The following is a 19,043-nucleotide window of genomic DNA, read 5'->3' on the forward strand; positions in this document are numbered from 1 at the left end:
GACAGGTGAGGAAATTGGACTGAACTAGCAAGCCGTTTTGGGTTGTGCCTCTGGATGGAAAACCGGCCTGTTTTGGGGGTTTTTTGGAGCACGGGGACAACACTTGATTCTCCCCTCCCTCCCATTCATTTTCTTGTTTTCAGTTCCTAATGTGCTTCAGCTGTCCTGTGTCACAATGGCCATATTGTGTTTCAGAGACAGGTCGAGAGCCCTTAACAGAAGTTCCACCTTTGGCACACGAGTCCATGCTGCTCGCATCCATGTCTGAAGAAAAAAAATAATAATGAAGCAATTTTCAGTTTCCTTGTCTGCCTTTTTGAACCAGCCAATGACTTTGAATGAATTGTGCATATGGCAAAGCCTTGCTGAGGTTTCCAGGTTTCCAAAGAGAGGAAGGGTCTCGCCCCCAAACTTAGTGCCAGGTGACAAAAACATCCTACCGTTTTTATTAATTGGAAGGCAGCAAGCCAAGCCAGCCTTAACGGGGACCCCGGCAAGAGTGTTGGGTTGTGCCTCTCCTTGACAATCCCACAAATGGGTGGGAATCGTCATTTGATTTTAATTGCTGCTAGTCTCTGTCTTCAACCGCACCCCCCTCCCATGCCCCAGTCCAGGAAACGTACTGTATTTTTCCATGTATAAGACTAGGTTTCCCCCAAAAAATAATGTCAAAAATTTGGGGGCGTCTTATACATGGATACATCTCCCATTTTCTTAAATCGGAGCCCCCCAAAATAGCCTTATACATGGGGGCGTCTTATAGAGGGGAAAATACGGTAATTGGATTCTTGTTAGGGTAGCCAGAGTGACTTTTAAGTTGCAATCCTCTATTTACATATGTAGGATTTAATCCTACTGAGCTCATTGGGGTTTATTTCTCAGTAAACTAAGCTATTGTACCAGCAAGTATTCCACACCAGCAGTCCTTTCAGAAATCCTCTAAAAAGACCATTATTCTCTCTCCCACCTCGACCTTAATGAATGTTACTGTGTGTTTTAGGATCACTCAGGGTGGAACTGGAAAAGTGATTATCTTTGCCCCAAAGGGACCAACAATAATGCTCCTTTGTTGGCTTCGAAGAGCAAACCACATCGCCCCTTTCTGCTATTTGCCCAACAAGTGTTGGTTTTGCAGCTTCTGGGCTTTGTGAATCCCTGGAGATGACCTGTGTGCTGGATTTCCAGAGACGGGGGTAACCCTTACGTGTCACCTGTGACCCCGAGTCAGAACAGCATGCCTGAATCTGCTTGCAATATCTCTTTGGTCGTAAAATCTTCCTGGTTCTGAGCATCTTTGGATACCCGAAAGCAATTTGTGTGGTTCATGATGGGTGAATGCTATGAGCCATTTTGCAGAAGGCAAAGACAGCCTTTTCTTACTGCAAGAGAAAATTGCATTTCCAGAAAGCCCAATGTCTGTAAATACAACACACACAACCAAAAGTGGCTATTGTAGAAAACTAGCATTTTCTGGTGTTTCAGAGGTTAGCAGAACGTGTCCTTTTGCTTTCCACAAAATCTCTTCAGACCAGGCAGATACCAGTTAGTGCCTTGCAAAGGGCTGGCAGTGACTCCGACCGCATTGGCCTTTGGACATTTCATCCCTTGAGATGTGAACTTCTCCCTTTAAAGCTCTTCAAAATACAGAACTGGTTGGAAGTGCACCGATGATGGAAGTATTTTAATCACATCGCTTTTTCGAGGTTGCAAACATTTACTTGAACGACAAACACTTGTTCACTGCTTGTATCTGATTTTCCCTTCTGCAAATCTCCCTCTGACCAAGCCAAAAGGCAGGAGCCTCAAAGTCTTCAACGTTCCTTGCTTAGAATTAACTATTTCCCCCCACGACTGCCAGAGAGAAGAAACCTCTTTTGCTCAGTGTGTTTCTTTGTTGCATGGTCAATGGGAAACCCTCCTAAATCTGGGACTCGTTAGCTTTAATATTTACCCCCCTTTTGTGGGGAAGGGGTATATTGGATTGTGCTGCTAAGAGAATATTGTTTTTAAAGCTTTCTCTTTTGGAATGGGACCTCCTGATTAATATTTCCTACTCTCTGGAGAACTGGGAGAATTCTACCCCAGGGAGATTCTGGCTTTGAACACTATGAACTGTACATTATCAAGGGGAAGGGCAATTTGCACAAAGCTGTGACACAGGCGGAGACGGGGACATAAAAGTATCAGCTCCTCTGTCCCCTACTGTGACCCCCAAAGAACAACGGCGTATCTCTACCAATGGTTTGTGGTGCAATATCTGTGAATCTTGAGTCTGTACCCAAATAAAGGCACTTTTGTTTTTTCACGCAGTGTCCCAGGCATGTTTTGGAGAAGGGAATGTTTGCAAAACTGAGTGGTGGTGTAGACTGGGTTGGTGGATTGTGTATCACTGTGTTAAGATTATTTACTCACAAGGAGTGCCTCTGCTGACATCTGCAGAATTATCCCTTCTCTTGCTGTTGGCCTGTGAATGTTAATACTAGCATTCCACGTTTCCTATCGCTCTGTCTCTTACCACCGTAATACTGAGAGAATGGGATTGGGAATTTGGGAACATAGTTTTGCAATACCTTAAAACGTAACAAAAATCTCCACCCCCATTGTTCAGCCTGGACACTGAGGTCCAGCTCCAAGGGCCTGCTGGTGGTTCCCTCCCTGCGAGAAGCGAAGCTACAGGGAACCAGGCAGAGGGCCTTCTCGGTGGTGGCACCCGCCCTGTGGAATGCCCTCCCATCAGATGTCAAGGAAATAAACAACTACCTGACTTTTAGAAGATATCTGAAGGCAGCCCTGTTTAGGGAAGTTTTTAATGTTTGATGTTTTATCGCATTTTTAATATTCTGCTGGGAGCTCTGTTTTTGGCCTAGTGAACAGGGTCTTCCTTTGCAATACACTTGCACATGCTCTGTCAGTATCCAACTTAGACATGAGACCAGCTCCTAGGTGGTCTCAAACTATTGTTTTCCCGTAGAGCAGAAACCAACCTGTTCCTTTCCTGAAGAACGTGAGGAGTCTACTGGATCAGGCCGGTGGCCCAGCTAGTCCAGCACCCAACCAGATGCCTAACAGGAAACCTGCAAGCAGGATTTGACCCCAAGAGCCCTCTCCTGTCCTGTAGTTTCCAGCAACTGGTATTCAGAAACATTGAAGGCAGAGCATAGCCATTTTGACTAGCAGCCATCAATAGCCCTTGTGCCTCCAGGAATTTATCTAAGCCTCCTGATGTGTTGGACTACAGCTCCCATCCCATCATATGGTCCCGCTGGCTGGGGCTGATGGGACTTGGAAGTCCAAATCTGTTTGGTAAAGGCTGCTTAAAGAGTAGGGCAGAGCTTTCCAAACTTTTCATGTTGGTGACACACTTTTCAGACGTGCATCATTTCGCAACACAGTAATTCAGCTTTACTAGCAATCCGGAGGTTGTGGTTGTTGTTTAGTCGTTTAGTCTTGTCCGACTCTTTGTGACCCCCTGGACCAGAGCACACCAGGCACTCCTGTCTTCCACTGCCTCCCGCAGTTTGGTCAAACTCATGCTGGTAGCTTCGAGAACACTGTCCAACCATCTTGTCCTCCATCATCGCCTTCTCCATGTGCCCTCCATCTTTCCCAGCATCAGGGTCTTTCCCAGGGAGTCTTCTCTTCTCATGAGGTGGCCAAAGTATTGGAGCCTCAGCCTCAGGATCCGTCCTTCCAGTGAGCACTCAGGGCTGATTTCCTTCAGAATGGAGAGGTTTGATCTTCTTGTAGTCCGCGGGACTCTCAAGAGTCTCCTCCAGCATCAGAATTCAAAACCGTAACTCCTTTCCAGCCCCTGAAGGAACGCAGAGAGCGTTCTTCTGACTCATCTACAAACTGCAGCCAACACCCTAACGCCGGGGTCAGCAAACTTTTCCAGCAGGGGGTCGGTCCACTGTCCCACAGACCTTGTGGGGGGGCCGGACTATATTTTTTGGGGGGAAATGAACAAATTCCCATGCCCCACAAATAACGCAGAGATGCATTTTAAATAAAAGGACATATTCTACTCATGGGAAAGCACGCTGATTCCCAGACCGTCCGCAGGCCGGATTTAGAAGGCGATTGGGTCGGATCCGGCCCCCGGGCCTTAGTTTGCCTACCCATGCACTAACGTGTTGCGAGACACAGCTTGGAAAGCTCCAGAGTAAGAGGTGTGTGTGTGTGTGTGTGTGTGCATGTGCATGCAGTTGGGAACTAACAAAATCTGAAGAGCTGGAGGAGGTAGGAATGCCTTTTCTGTCTCCACACGAATCACATAATCAAAAAGGGCTTTCATTCCTGCCCTCCCATCTTCTCTTGAAGATAACAAAACCAATATATTATATGCCGATAGTATTAGCTGCATGCTTTTCTCACACCTGTGGCTCAGAGTCATAGACTGATGAAACAACCTGGGACTTCATGCGCAAAGGGAACCCCACACCTTGAAGCTTCAGGTGCTTCTGTCGATTCCTTAATGCCGCCTGTGTTGCCATGGACGGCTTTGCTGTAGAACAAGTGAAAAAGTTTTTGATTGATTTCTTAGTCTATTGTTCCACAACAGCTTCAAGATCAGCACATCTGATCTTAAAACTTGTCTGGGGGCAAGGAAGGGACTTTAGAAGTTCCAACTTAAAATGCTCTTATTACAGTGGTACCTGGGGTTAAGTACTTAATTTGTTCCGGAGGTCCGTTCTTAACCTGAAACTGTTCTTAACCCGAAGCACCACTTTAGCTAATGGGGCCTCCTGCTGCCGCTGGAGCACGATTTCTGTTCTCATCCTGAAGCAAAGTTCTTAACCCGAGGTACTATTTCTGGGTTAGCGGAGTCTGTAACCTGAAGCGTATGAAACCCGAGGTACCACTGTACTACCTTTTAAACCATCCCAGTGTGGCATAAATGATCTCTCCATCATCATTACCCCCCCCCCCAATTTTATACTTACACCAACCCTGTAAAGTGGGCCAGAGAGTGATTGGCCTAAGGTCATGCAGGGAACTTGAAGGCTGAGATTTGAAACTGCCCGTCCATGGTCCTGGTCTGATGAGTAAAAAAAGAAATACCATACTGGCAAAATGTATGTCTCTGAAGCGTAGATATCTGAAGATCTGGGAATAATCCTGAATCCTTTTTGACCCAACGTTTTACCACGTCATCAAGCACTATGCTATGTGCTGAAGTGACGCTACATTTAATCAGGTCCAAAATGCTTCACATAACAGCTATTTTAAGAAGAGTTGCCAGACAACCAGTTTGGACACAGTTGCAATATGGATTGGTTTGCCTACATGCCTGTGAACATTCACTAGAAATAATAACAATAACCTTTTGTTGCTGTAGAATTTGAGGATACCAAGAAGAATACTGTAAGGCACTAAGAGAAGAATAGGTGAATCATCCAGCAGACTTCTGTTCCATCACAATATTGTGTTAATAAAAAGCATCCTAGAGTCCCAGGTGTATTTTGATTAACTTACTTTTGCTCCTCTGAGAAGGTAATTTAACAAACCCAGTTCCCAAACCCTGTAGAAGGTAGATTAGGAACATCAAATAAATCAACAATGTACGCAAGCAAAACCCTGCAGATTATAATGGGCATTCTTCTTATACTGCCCGTTAAATAAGGACCCTAAAAGAGATTTATTTATGATACTACTACTTAGAAATCTCTCTGGAATAACAGATCCTGTCAGGATTATTGATTTGCTAGCAGATACTGATAAAACACATGATCTGTAAGACAGCTTTCTTTACTAGAAAAAAAGAAAGTCCACCACTCTGAATAGATTCTAGAGGTATCGTATTAAGATCTTTTAAAAACAAGAAAACCTCATTTGTATTATGAATCTCGGATTTGTTTGTGAAATCCTAACTGAGTGTGCCCCCCTTTTTTTGCTATGATCTTTGGTGTGGTTTTTAAAGCAATCAGAACTGACTGAGAACGAAATCTTACACAGATTGACTTGGGAGTAAGTCCCAATTCTGACTAAGATTCACTACTGAGTATACACGTATGAGTGGTGGCTTTTCCACACACGCCAGTTAGGCAACACATTCCATAGGGATTTTTGTGTGTGTGCTTCCTGTGACAGCAATCACACAAATGCATCCATTCCTGTGGCACCTTCAACAACTGATAGATTCATTGTGGCACCTGTCGTAGAGTCTTCTTCATCGGTTGCGTGAAGCTAATCTGTTCTTTCAGTTACTTGGTAACAGATAGGTAGCCGTGTTGGTCTGCCATAGTCAAAACAAAAAAATTCCTTCCAGTAGCACCTTAAAGACCAACTATGTTAGTTCTTGGTATGAGCTTTCGTGTGCATGCACACTTCTTCAGATACACTTGAACTTGCACACTTCTGAACCTGGCACAGAGGTATCACACACAGGCACTACTTGCACTCCATGGCCTGATTACAATATTTGCGTGTACAGATCTGCTGAGAATCATGCCACAGGTTACGTTTTCAAGTTGCTAAAAGACCTGCATTGTCTAGCCAATAGAGAGTTGCATTACTGGTAAACACACAAGTAGAGATTAACTACAACCAACTCCCAGTGGATTGCACTTAGGGTACATTACCCCTCGCCTATTCCCCAAAAGAGACCCCCGTGTTGAACTTTCGGCGACATCTAGATTTATTTGCTGAAATTAATCTGAAGACAGAAATGATAAGCTCCATAGGCTGACATCCTCCGATCTCTTTGCCCAGGGAGCATCAAAGAGAGACAAATGCGGGTGACTTTCAGAAAGGTGTTAAATAAAGTCCCATTGTTTAAAAACCCAAGTGCAATTTTTTTTTTACTGATCCGTCCAAACCGGCCCTCTTCAAATAATCCCAATTTCTTCCCATCACTCCGTCGCTCATTTTCTGGGGCCGGCACTGCAATCGTGCCTTATAGCAATTTAACCCGAAGCTCGTTGTCAGATGTGTTACTTGACTCGATGAAAGAAGCGGTTGCCGCGAAGTTCCCGGCCGAAAAGCCTCCCTTTCTTCACCGCCCGGGTGCAGACCCCCCGGGCTACCTTATGCCGGACCTCCGGCGCCCGCTTCTTAAAAGCAGCATTTGCTATTTTCGTCGAAAAGCAAAAGTTTGCAAATTTTCAGGCCGGGAGAGCGAGCCGAGGCTGCGTTCCCCGCTCTTTTCCGGAGGAGCCCTGCCACCCCGGAGCGTGAAAACCGGGTGTCCGAAAGCCCGCATCCTCCCCATCGATCCAGCCTGGAACGGGAAGGATCCGCGGACGGGACTCGGAGTAATCGAGTCTTTTGTGCGGGTTAAGAAACACAAAAGTTGCCCGGACCAGGAGCCCAGGTCTGGCTGTCAAAGCGCCGTGCTCGGAACGCACCAATCAGCGCGCAGCTCCTCCCCTATAAATACGAGGCAGCGCCGCCGCCGCGTCCATTCAGCTTCTGCCTTGGTGACTCGACGGTGTGCTCGGGGGGCGGTATAGTTTCGCATCAGGATGACTGAAGAGGTTCCCGCCGCGCCCGTCGCCGCGCTGCCGGCTGTCAAGGCTCCCGCGAAGAAGGCCAAGAAGGCGGCGGCCGCCGCCCCGAAGTCCCGCAAGGCCTCGAGCCCCAGCGTGACGGAGCTGCTGACCCAGGCGGTGACGGCGTCCAAGGAGCGCGGCGGCGTCTCCCTAGCCGCGCTGAAGAAGTCGCTGGCGGCCGCCGGCTACGATGTGGAGCGGAACAACAGCCGCATCAAGCTGGGCCTGAAGAGCCTGGTGACCCGGGGGATCCTGCTGCAGACCAAGGGCACGGGCGCCTCGGGCTCCTTCAAGCTCAACAAGAAGCAGGCGGACAGCAAGGACAAGGCGCCCAAGAAGAAGCCGGCGGCGGCGGCCGCGAAAAGCAAAAAGCCCGCGGCCAAGAAGCCGGCCAGCGCCGCCAAGAAGGTGAAGAAGGCAGCCGCCACCAAGAAGGGCGTCAAGAAGCCGGCCAAGAAGCCCGCGGCAGGCGCCAGGAAGGCCGCCAAGAGCCCCAAGAAGCCCAAGGCGGCGGCGGCGGCCAAAAGCAAGAAGGCCGCCAAGAGCCCCGCCAAGGCGAAGGCAGCCAAGCCCAAAGCGAAGCCCAAGACCCCCAAGGCGAAAGTCGCCAAGCCCAAGAAGGCGGCGCCGAAAAAGAAGTAGGAAGGACACCCGCTCGGCTTGCGCGAGAGGCAGCAGCGCTCCTCGTTAACCCCAAAGGCTCTTTTAAGAGCCACCCACAAATTCAAAGAAAGTGCTGAATTTCCCTTGCCCATGTGAGGTGCTTCGATCATGTCATGCAAGTGCCGCAGTTGTAGAATCGTAGTGGGTCCAATCCCTTGCACAGTTCCCCTTCCAATTCGAAACCATACCGGACCCCGCTGAGCACATGTGTGTGCTAGTAGTAACCTTAGTGCTGCAATTCTGGGCTTTCCTTTTAATCGGGTATCCTGTTGCTCTCCCCCCCCCCCGCTTTTTTATCCGTGCCAAGTCACTTGACATTAATGTTCCTGCAACTTTGTTTTACGGGGGGAGGGGGGCGGGGAGACCACGTGGCAATAGGGTGGGCGTGGAGAAAGCAAGTGGCTGCTTCCATGATACTATTTTTAGGCGGGAGGGGGCGGGTAAAAATGGATTTGCTTTCCCTTAGTGAAAGAATGCTAGCTACCCCAGGGCCTGCTAAAACGGGGGGAAAAGTCGAAGGGGCAAGATCCATGTGAGACGCCTGTAAACTGCACAGAAGTACCACGCCACCGTGTCCACTTTAACATTCTCAGCAACTGGTGCTTAATGCACAATACCGAACTGGCAATTGAACATAATATTGTAGTAATTAACAGCTTTTTAAGATTATGTGGTGGCTCTTAAAAGAGCCTTTGGGTTTTTGAACGTAGGAGGCCCCTACTTTGACAACCAATATCTTAAGCTCTTTCTCCGCGGATGCGGCGAGCCAGCTGGATGTCTTTGGGCATGATGGTGACCCGCTTGGCATGAATGGCGCACAGGTTGGTATCTTCGAAAAGACCCACCAGGTAAGCCTCGCTCGCCTCCTGAAGGGCCATCACCGCAGAGCTCTGGAAGCGCAGGTCAGTCTTGAAATCTTGCGCGATCTCCCGCACCAGACGCTGGAAGGGCAGCTTGCGAATCAGCAGCTCGGTCGACTTCTGGTAGCGACGGATCTCTCGCAAGGCGACAGTCCCAGGGCGGTAGCGGTGAGGCTTCTTCACGCCCCCGGTGGCCGGCGCGCTCTTCCGGGCAGCTTTGGTCGCCAGCTGCTTCCGAGGCGCCTTCCCGCCGGTGGACTTGCGAGCGGTCTGCTTGGTACGAGCCATGGCAAACGAAGCAAAGGACTTTCTTCAGCAAATGAGACAAAGAGCCCGGTTGCTGGTTATTTATAGACGGCTCTCGCAGTCTTGATTGGCTGAAGACTAACTATTGTCAGTTGGAAAGTTTGAATTTCCTGGGCTGAACAGCAATTGGCTAGACAAGATCACGCAAGAGGGCAAAGTGGGGCGGGGCCACAGCCTGGTGTGTTTTTTTCCCCGCCAGGACTCTCATTGAGCAGCTGCAAAAGGAGTGCATTTGATTGGACGAAATTGAGACAGAGTTCTGCAACGCACAAAAGTATGTCGAGGTTTTCATTCTGGTCGGACATTTCTCTATATAAGGAGAGGAGCCCTCCCTTATGCTGCATTTTGTTTCTTGTGTCGTGATTCGAAGATTGCTCAGCAAGTATGTCTGGTCGTGGGAAAGGCGGTAAAGGATTGGGCAAGGGAGGCGCCAAGAGACATCGCAAAGTGCTCCGAGACAATATCCAAGGCATCACGAAGCCTGCAATCCGCCGCCTGGCTCGCCGTGGCGGAGTCAAGCGTATTTCGGGCTTGATCTACGAGGAGACCCGTGGCGTCCTGAAGGTTTTTCTGGAAAATGTCATCCGCGACGCCGTGACTTACACCGAGCATGCCAAAAGGAAGACCGTGACCGCTATGGATGTTGTGTACGCTCTGAAGCGCCAGGGTCGTACTCTGTACGGCTTTGGTGGCTAATTCTAGATACCAAGGCTGCAACTTAAAGCCAAAGGCCCTTTTAAGGGCCACCCACCTTTTCATGAAAAGAGTTCTATACTTTACCTTATTTTCTCTGTTATGGATAGACTTAATCCAAAACTTTAGACAGTGGTTTTCAAACTACCGGTAAACTGGGCCACACCTAAGAAATATTTGGGTAGGAAATCTCTACATATTCCATAAATATTTTGTGTGTGTGGCATACTATATACTACGCTGAAATGTTTAAATGTTCGTTTCTCCGATCTTCCCGCTACATTCTCATTCGCTTGCCATACTAGTAACGCCCTTTGAGAACCACTGCTTTACAATAGCGCCTGTATTTAAACATAGGCGCGTACATGTGTTATCAACCTTGAGATCCTTGGAAGGTAAAATGGATAATGGGAACGGGAAGGCAGACCGAGCGCATGGGCTTAGCCAGAATTGTTTGGGGGGCGTGCAGGTTTTTAAGATGGCAGCAGCGAGTGCAGTGCTTATAAATTCACAATATAGCCTTCTCAGAAATCCAGTCTGAAACTTTCAGCAATATAGACTCAGCTCTCTTATGACAGGGTGGACGGCTCTGAAAAGAGCCTTTGTGAAGTCCAGACGCCGCGGTCTGATTTTTCCTGGGCCTTCACTTTGTGATCTTGGGCAGGACGCCGCCCTGGGGGACGGTGCCTTTGGCCAGCAGCTTGCTCAGCTCCTGGTCGTTGCGGATGGCCAGCTGCAGGTGCCGCGGGATGATGCGCGCCTTCATGTTGTCCCGCGCCGCGTCGCCGGCCAGCTCCAGGATCTCGGCGGTCAGGTACTCCAGCACCGCCGCCGTGTAGACAGGGGCTCCGGCTCCCACGCGCTTCGCGTAGTGCCCTTTGCGAAGCAGGCGGTGCACTCGACCCACAGGGAACTGCAAGCCCGCCCTGGACGAGCGGGACCTCGCCTTGCCCTTGGCTTTGCCGCCCTGCTTTCCACGGTCAGACATCGTACAGCGAATTCCACCAAGAACTACAACAACGAAGAGCAGAATGAGAAACACAATCTTGCAAGCCGCCTATTTATTTACTCCCGATGGATTCTTTCTCTCAAATCTGATTGGGTGAAAGAGAGCTAGGACGTGCTTAGCACCCAATGAGAATGTGTCTTCTTGCAACCAACCAGAAAGTTACATTTAAATTACGCATATGCTTGCGCAAGCCAATAGAAATGTCACATGGGAGGAGTTTATATTTCCATGTTCCGCTTTCAAAAAGAAGGGGGGTTACGTCATTGCTCTTCCGTCTGAGAAATTAACGATGGTGACCATATTAGATTGTGTTAAAAAAAGAAAAGGAATAACTGATTGGTGTTTTTTCTTAACGCGACAAACTATGACCTGTACTTACATTCAGAGCACAATATGAAATTAAAGTCAAACAAGCAAACTACATTCTCTTTTGTCTCTGCACGCGTGTAAATACTGTATTGGGAAAGACATGTCTCCTTGTACTTCTGCCACAGGAGCGAAAGCTAATAGCGTAAGAGGAGACCAGAACGTCCTTCACCGAGGCAGCACCTAATGCCTTATTGTTATTTTTTAAATGTATAGACTCAGGCTGATCTTATCCTCATTTAATTGTGGGCTAAGGGAGTGGTTTACAAGAAACATGCAATGAAAGACGCCAGATCGATTAGATGACCATTGGGATCCCTTCCAACTCTACCATTTTATAATTCTAATGCGACATAAATCTCTGAAATTTACAGTATGCTTTTCTAATTCCTGCTCCTCACAATTTTGCAAATGTTAGGATAAGAGTTTTCAGGTTCTGTTTTACTCTTTTCCCCGCCTCTACGCTACTATTTTGTTTTTCCATTCTGTTCTGCGCCCTTTCCAGATTACAGTACTGTACCAGTACTTAGTATCACCGGACTTTGTAATTTGTAAATTATGAAACGTGTCTATAACTCTCCTGGCTGCACTATCCTCCTCAAATCAAAGGCACATATCTGTTTGAGGAGATAGTTCGGTTTTGATTGGCGATTTTAAAATGCCCAGAACCTGATTGGTGAAAAGTATAGCCTATAGCGTTATGGAGTTTGGAAAGGGGGCGTGGCTCAGTCAAAGGCTAACATGTCCCTCTTCAGTCTTCCCTCTGGTCGGATCTTGCTGTATAAAAGAAGCAGCTGCGCTACTCTTCGCTTACTTCTTTCTTGAAGAGCACATAGTGTTGTCTTTGTTACCATGTCTGGTCGTGGGAAAGGCGGGAAAGGCTTGGGCAAGGGAGGCGCCAAGAGGCATCGCAAGGTGCTTCGTGACAATATCCAGGGCATCACGAAGCCTGCAATCCGCCGCCTGGCTCGCCGTGGCGGAGTCAAGCGCATCTCGGGCTTGATCTACGAGGAGACACGCGGCGTCCTGAAGGTCTTTCTGGAGAATGTAATCCGAGATGCCGTGACTTACACTGAGCATGCCAAGAGGAAGACTGTGACCGCCATGGATGTCGTGTACGCTCTGAAGCGCCAGGGCCGCACTCTGTACGGCTTTGGTGGCTAATCGGGATACCAAAACTATTACAAACGAGCTCAAAGGCCCTTTTAAGGGCCGCCCACCTTTTCATGAAAAGAGCTGGCACAATTTGGGTTGCTAAAAGCGTTTTTTTTGCTTAGGTAACCTTGGTTATCGGAAGTTTATATGAACTACTTTGGAAAGCGCAGTAAATGCGTGGGATCGTGCCAGACTTGCCCAGTAATGCGGCGAGGCGATTTAAATAAATGCTGGGATAATTGTCATTAACAGCAGCAGCAATACTGGTAGGTAGACGTGGGAAACGTAGAAAAATGGTGATCTGGCAGAGAGCACTAACCTAAAAACGGGCTAGGAGGGCAGCAAAAATACCGAGACTACAAGACTGGCTGCGTTGTCTTCATATTGATATTAACAACTTTGTCTCTTTCCCCAAACTTTAGAAGCCAATAGCGTGTCTAAAAGGTACAAAGTGTTGCTAGGTGGGTGAAGGGTGGGGAAACAGGTGATTTCTACACTTTGCGACCTACGTAGCTGCCGGCTCCACTATTCCGGGATCAGCTTTTTGGAGCGAGCCCGGGGTTTACCTTCCTCTGCTATTAACACCCCACCTTGCTCCAAAGCTGCATTGCGGCAGGCAGCTCCTGTTTCCAGAGCTCTACTCCGCAACGTTGCTGGTGAAAAGAAACCCCTTGCCTTACTACACGTTTCGGGTGCAAGAACGTGCATTTCTTAAAGGCAGCCTTGGAAGCGCAGCAAACTCTTGGGAAATTGGTGTTCATAAAAGAGCCTTGCAGGGGGGTTTCGCTGCTCAAAGGAAAACGTGAGATGCTTGCAGCCAAACCTTGCTTTCTATACACTGTACTCACCTTTAGCTTCCGAGAGACGGCGCTGATTGGATGAGAATGGAACTCGCTCGCCAATGAAGACGTGGCTTGATCGCCCTAGCCAATCAGAATGCTGATTCCGGAAATAACCAATAAGGTTCCCCCTAAAGAACATCTATGGAGGTTTTTAAGCAGAGGTTGGATGACCATATGTCAGGAATGATCTAGCTGAGATTCCAGCATTGCAGGGGGTCAGACTAGATGACTCTCGGGGGTTCCAGTTGTCAAAGAGAAAAAGAACTACCAGACTGTTAGAAGACATCTGAAGGCAGCTTTTAATGTTTAATTATTGTATTTTAATATTCTGTTGGGAGCCACCCAGAGTGGCTGGGAAAACCCAGCTAGATGGGCAGGGTATAAATAAATTATTATTATTATTATCATTATTATCATTATTATCATTATTATCATTATTATTATCATTATCATTCCTTCCAAATCTACGATTCTGTGATTCTATGAAATGGCTAGCTTAGCTCCTGGAAACAGAATAATGAAGGCCGCCATTCCAGCACTGGGAAAACTGAGGAGCAGAGCTCACTCGATTGGCTCTGCAGCGACAGGCCAGCTGCATCAGGACTCCTCTCCCTCAAATGCCATTAAGGGGCAGCCATTTCATCAAGATACCTCAGTAGGCAGAGATAGGAAGCAGAGATCATTACATCCACTTAGCCTAAGGCCCCAGCTACTGCCCTCGAACTATGCCTGCTGGTCAGGAGGATTTTGGCCATCGCATGGGAGAAGAGAGTCTCAAAGATATGCTCTCCCAAGCCCACAATCCCAGCATGGTCGCACTCCTGTCTCAGTGACTTTTATTTATTTTATTTTCAGTTTAATGTCTGGTGCTGGAGGAGACTCTTGAGAGTCCCATGGACTGCAAGAAGATCAGACCTCTCCATTCTGAAGGAAATCAGCCCTGAGCGCTCACTGGAAGGACAGATCCTGAAGCTGAGGCTCCAAGACTTTGGCCACCTCATGAGAAGAGAAGACTCCCTGGAAAAGACCCTGATGTTGGGAAAGATGGAGGGCACAAGGAGAAGGGGAAGACGGAGGACGAGATGGTGGGACAGTGTTCTCGAAGCTACAAACATGAGTCTTGCCAAACTGCGGGAGGCAGTGGAAGACAGGAGGGCCTGGCGTGCTCTGGTCCAGGGGGTCACGAAGAGTCGGGCATGACTGAACGACTAAACAACAACAACGTCTCAGTGACTTCTATGCTGGCTTGGTGATGTCCACAGAACTAAAGAGGGCAGGATCCCCAAGAATATGCTCTATGGGGAGCTGGCTTCAGGCACCCAGTCCATTGGCAGACCAACTCTGCGTTACAAAGATGTCTGCAAGGTTGACATGAAGATTGGCGATATCAACCCCGCTGTGTGGGAATCCCTTGCAGACAACCACTGGGTCTGGAGATAGTCTTGTTGTGCATCCATAGCAGTGACCACAGAAGGAATGTTTAGGGAAGCTTTTAATGTTTAGTAGGTTATTGTATTTTAGTGTTTTGTTGGAAGCCGCCCAGAGTGACTGGGGAAACCCAGCCAGATGGGCGGGGTATAAATAATAAATTATTATTATTATTATTATTAGGAATGACTGCAGTGAGAAGAAACGCCATTGCACATCTGCACCTGCAAAACTGGATGCCTTCATCTGCAGCAACAAAACATGTCTCTCCCGTATTGTCCTTACAGCCACAGCAGGCACTGCAACCTTCAAACAGTTTGATTTCACCACCAATAGTGCTCTCCTCCATCTTCTCCCAAGGCAGACAGATGCCAACAACAGGCCAATATGGGAACAACTGTCTAGAAATTGGTGCCTGAGTTTATTCTCCTCTTCCCTCCTTGTTCCTTTTTCCTTGTGTGTTGTGTGATTTTTTTTTAAAAAATGGGTCTGATTGCTTATTTAATAGAATGGAAGCATGCAGGTAGCAAATGCCTTGTTTTGATTCATATAAGCCACTCTGGGAGCCTTTTTTGGCTGAAGAACAGGGGACAAATACTCTAAATAAGTAAACAAATAAAGATGACCTGTTTCTAATCCTCACATTTATTTTCAACTCCATTTTTGCCAACCCCCAAGCTACCCCCGCCCCAGGGGTCGTAAGCAACAGCTGCCCATAGCCTACAGGGGATGGTGTTGAATCCTGTATTTTTAAAATAGTTTTATTTATTTATTAACATTCTTATGCTACATCGGTAAACATTGTCATATTATATCGCAAGGCTTATTATAATATAATTTTCAGCATGTATACAAAGTTTATATACAAAGTTTATATACCTGTTGTTCAGTCCCAGCTCCTGTCAACCTAGCAGTTCGAAAGCACCGCAAAGTGCAAGTAGATAAATAGGGACCGCTCCCCGACAGGAAGGTAAACGGTGTTTCCGTGCGCTGCTCTGGTTCGCCAGAAGCGGCTTTGTCCTGCTGGCCACATGACCCGGAAGCTGTACGCCGGCTCCCTCGGCCGATAAAGCGAAATGAGCGCCGCAACCCCAGAGTCGGCCACGACTGGACCTAATGGTCAGGGAGGGGTCCCATTACCTTTATATACCTAAAGAAAAGAAACAAGGACAAAAATCTATTTCAAAATCATATACAGTGGTACCTCAGGTTAAGTACTTAATTCGTTCTGGAGGTCCGTACTTAACCTGAAACTGTTCTTAACCTGAAGCACCACTTTAGCTAATGGGGCCTCTTCCTGCTGCCACACCACTGGAGCACAATATCTGTTCTCATCCTGAAGCAAACTTCTTAACCTGAAGCACTATTTCTGGGTTAGCGGAGTCTGTAACCTGAAGCGTATGTAACCTGAGGTACCACTGTATGTACCAACACTTTGGACTTCCTGTCCATCCCATTGTATATTCCTTTTTTTTTGCAAATGAATGTACTCTTATTATTGCATATTTCTTTACATTTTATCTAATACATCCCTATGGTCTTATTTCTCAACTCAGTCTCTCTCCAGCATCAATCGAATGCTAGCATAGATAGCGAACCTTTACTGTATTTTTGAACATATATCTTACATCTATCTCACTTTTCCCTAAATTTTTGTTCTGAATTGTCTCTCAGGCTATTTGTCAACTGCGCCATTTCAGCAAATTCTTGTAGTTTGTTATGCCAATCTGTTATTGTCGGGACTTCTTCTTTCCACCCCTTTGCCACCAAAGTCCGAGCTTCAGCTGTTGCATGAATCCTGTATTTAAATTATTTGTAATTCGATGGAAGTCTGTCCCTTGTTCAGAAAAAGTAACAGCTGTTGTAGCCTCCCTGTGTTTTAACCACAACCACACACCCCTTTCCCACTGCAAAATATTGTGGAAAGTTTGGCTGAAACAGAAGCGACCGCAACAGCCCAACAATGCCATCTACCTTAAGTTTAAAACAGATATACACAGTTAAGAGACACAAGAAAATCCAGATTTTGCTACATTAGCTGAGAAGGTTGTTGTTGTTGTTTAGTTGTCTAGTCATGTCCAACTCTTCGTGACCCCCTGGACCAGAGCACGCCAGGCACTTCTGTCTTCCACTGCCTCCCACAGTTTGGCCAAACTCATGCTGGTAGCTTCGAGAACACTGTCCCACCATCTCGTCCTCTGTCGTCCCCTTCTCCTTGTGCCCTCCATCTTTCCCAACATCAGGGTCTTTTCCAGGGAGTCTTCTCTTCTCATGAGGTGGCGAAAGTCTTGGAGCCGCAGCTTCAGGATCTGTCCTTCCAGTGAGCACTCAGGGCTGATTTTCTTCAGAATGGAGAGGTCTGATCTTCTTGCAGTCCATGGGACTCTCAAGAGTCTCCTCCAGTGCCATAAGCTGAGAAGGTAGGTTTGCTTTCGGCCTCTAGAGGCCGCTAGAGACTGCAGTGAAGCCAGGAGCACATTTTTCCAAGCGGAGCTGTTCCAACAGCACCTAGAATATTTACTGTCTCCTTCCCACTGTAAACGTCTGACATTCCTTCTTTATAAATTGAAAGCAAAGGGAAAAAGCACCAGACTCCTTCGATAAGTGCTCAGCCAAATATATTATGATTACCTACATCTCTCAAACTAAAAGAGGGGGAAATGATCCCCGACTAATTAAGCAACAATGTAAAATTTAAAAAAGACGAGAGCAAGAAGATTCAATTAGCTTTCTAATAAGTCTATATACACAAAATCTTATGGCTGTGGTGGCCCAAAACATTGAGAACACTCTCAGGAAGGCCAGATTTTAGTCATTTCCACACTAGGATGGGCAAAGTGAGAATTGCTCTTGATACTTGCTTGATTCAAAGTTCCTCCTTTCCCTATTAGGAGGCATTAGCGAAATATTTATTTAGAAAACCCAGATTCCCAGCAGGCAGGTGCCTCAACAGAACTTCTCTAGCTCCCTCAAGGAAAGGTACCATATATTCCTCCTTTTCCATTTCCGCCTTGCTGTTTAGTGTGGGTTTTTGTGGCAAAATTGCCAAGCTCCCCGTTTGAAAATGGTCAGGTATTTATTTTACTCCTTAGATTAGGAGTCAGCAAAAATTTTTCAGCAGGGGGATGCTCCACTGTCCCTCAGACCTTGTGGGGGGCCGGACTATATTTTGAGGGGGGGGGATGAACGAATTCCTATGCCCCACAAATAACCCAGAGATGCATTTTCAATAAAAGGACACATTCTACTCATGTAAAAACACACTGATTCCCGGACCGTCCGCGGGCCGGATTTAGAAGGCGATTGGGCCGGATCCGGCCCCCGGGCCTTAGATCAAGATGTGTACATATTGTGTGGGTTGCTGCCTGCTTGCTTTGTATGATTTGAACTGTCTGATAATTGGGATTTTGCTTCTGTGATTGACATCCTGGGCATCAGTGAACTAAAATGGACGGGAATAGGTGAATTCAGTTCGGATGACCATCATATCTACTACTGTGGGCAAGAATCCCGTAAAAGAAATGGAGTGGTCCTCATAGTCAACAAAAGAGTGGCGAGAGCTGTACTGGGATGCAATCTCAAAAATGGCAGAATGTTCTCGATACAAATCCAAGGCAGACCTTTTAACATCACAGTGATCCAAGTTGTGGTGCTGTGGGTTAAACCAGAGAGCCTAGGAGTTGCCGATCAGAAGGTCGGCGGTTCGAATCCCCACGATGGGGTGAGCTCCTGTTGCTCGGTCCCGGCTCCTGCCCACCTAGCAGTTCAAAAGCACGTCAAAGTGCAAGTAGATAAATAGGTACCGCTCCGGCGGGAAGGTAAACGGTGTTTCCGTGCGCTGCTCTGGTTCTCCAGAAGCGGTTTAGTCATGCTGGCCACATGACCTGGAAGCCGCACGCCGGCTCCCTCGGCCAATAAAGCGAGATGAGTGCTGCAACCCCAGAGTCGGCCACGACTGGACCTAAGGGTCAGCGGTCCCTTTACCTTTACCTAACATGAATTTGACCAAATTGCGGGAGGCAGTGGAAGACAGGAGTGCCTGGCGTGCTCTGGTCCATGGGGTCACGAAGAGACTCTAAGTAACTAAAATCAGGGAATTCTCTTTTTTTTACGAAAAAAAGCCCCTCACATTTGGCTTTTGAGATATGCCCCTGGACAAATGCTTCGCCCATTAAACACGCTACGTCTTCATAAATTGTACAGCTGGGGATATTTTCGCAAGGAATACACT

At 47.4% G+C, this 19,043-nt stretch overlaps 4 protein-coding genes and 1 pseudogene across 5 annotated transcripts; 3 read left to right on the forward strand and 2 right to left on the reverse strand.

Annotated features, from left to right (window-relative positions):
* Window positions 1-6,625: 6,625 nt before the first annotated feature.
* LOC309354664 (histone H1.2-like) lies at window positions 6,626-8,336 on the forward strand. Its single transcript, XM_081884931.1, has one exon. The coding sequence runs from the start codon at window positions 7,464-7,466 to the stop codon at window positions 8,130-8,132; it is 669 nt and encodes a 222-aa protein (XP_081741057.1). The 5' UTR covers window positions 6,626-7,463; the 3' UTR covers window positions 8,133-8,336.
* Window positions 8,337-8,658: 322 nt separating this feature from the next.
* LOC309353935 (histone H3.2) lies at window positions 8,659-9,325 on the reverse strand. The gene has a single exon (XM_081883547.1). It carries the CDS (start codon window positions 9,299-9,301, stop codon window positions 8,891-8,893), a length of 411 nt encoding a protein of 136 aa, XP_081739673.1. The 5' UTR covers window positions 9,302-9,325; the 3' UTR covers window positions 8,659-8,890.
* Window positions 9,326-9,703: 378 nt separating this feature from the next.
* LOC309353937 (histone H4) lies at window positions 9,704-10,080 on the forward strand (the record flags this gene model as incomplete). Its single annotated transcript, XM_081883548.1, has 1 exon — window positions 9,704-10,080. One exon carries the CDS (start codon window positions 9,704-9,706, stop codon window positions 10,013-10,015), a length of 312 nt encoding a protein of 103 aa, XP_081739674.1. The 3' UTR covers window positions 10,016-10,080.
* Window positions 10,081-10,257: 177 nt separating this feature from the next.
* LOC309354671 (histone H2A pseudogene) lies at window positions 10,258-11,572 on the reverse strand (annotated as a pseudogene). The gene has a single exon. The product of its transcript is annotated as a histone H2A pseudogene (transcript).
* A 643-nt stretch (window positions 11,573-12,215) lies between these two features.
* On the forward strand, window positions 12,216-15,853 carry LOC309353938 (histone H4). The gene is made up of 2 exons (XM_081883549.1): window positions 12,216-12,751; window positions 14,996-15,853. Exon 1 carries the CDS (start codon window positions 12,240-12,242, stop codon window positions 12,549-12,551), a length of 312 nt encoding a protein of 103 aa, XP_081739675.1. The 5' UTR covers window positions 12,216-12,239; the 3' UTR covers window positions 12,552-12,751; window positions 14,996-15,853.
* The last annotated feature ends 3,190 nt before the right edge of the window (window positions 15,854-19,043 follow it).

This window comes from Podarcis melisellensis (assembly GCF_964234715.1).
Source record: "Podarcis melisellensis genome assembly, chromosome: 13".
In the NCBI taxonomy this organism is placed as follows: domain Eukaryota; kingdom Metazoa; phylum Chordata; class Lepidosauria; order Squamata; family Lacertidae; genus Podarcis; species Podarcis melisellensis.

Coding starts and splice junctions, on each gene's coding strand:
- LOC309354664 (XM_081884931.1), top strand. CDS start 7,464: ATGACTGAAGAGGTTCCCGCCGCGCCCGTCGCCGCGCTGCCGGCTGTC.
- LOC309353938 (XM_081883549.1), top strand. CDS start 12,240: ATGTCTGGTCGTGGGAAAGGCGGGAAAGGCTTGGGCAAGGGAGGCGCC.
- LOC309353935 (XM_081883547.1), bottom strand. CDS start 9,301: ATGGCTCGTACCAAGCAGACCGCTCGCAAGTCCACCGGCGGGAAGGCG.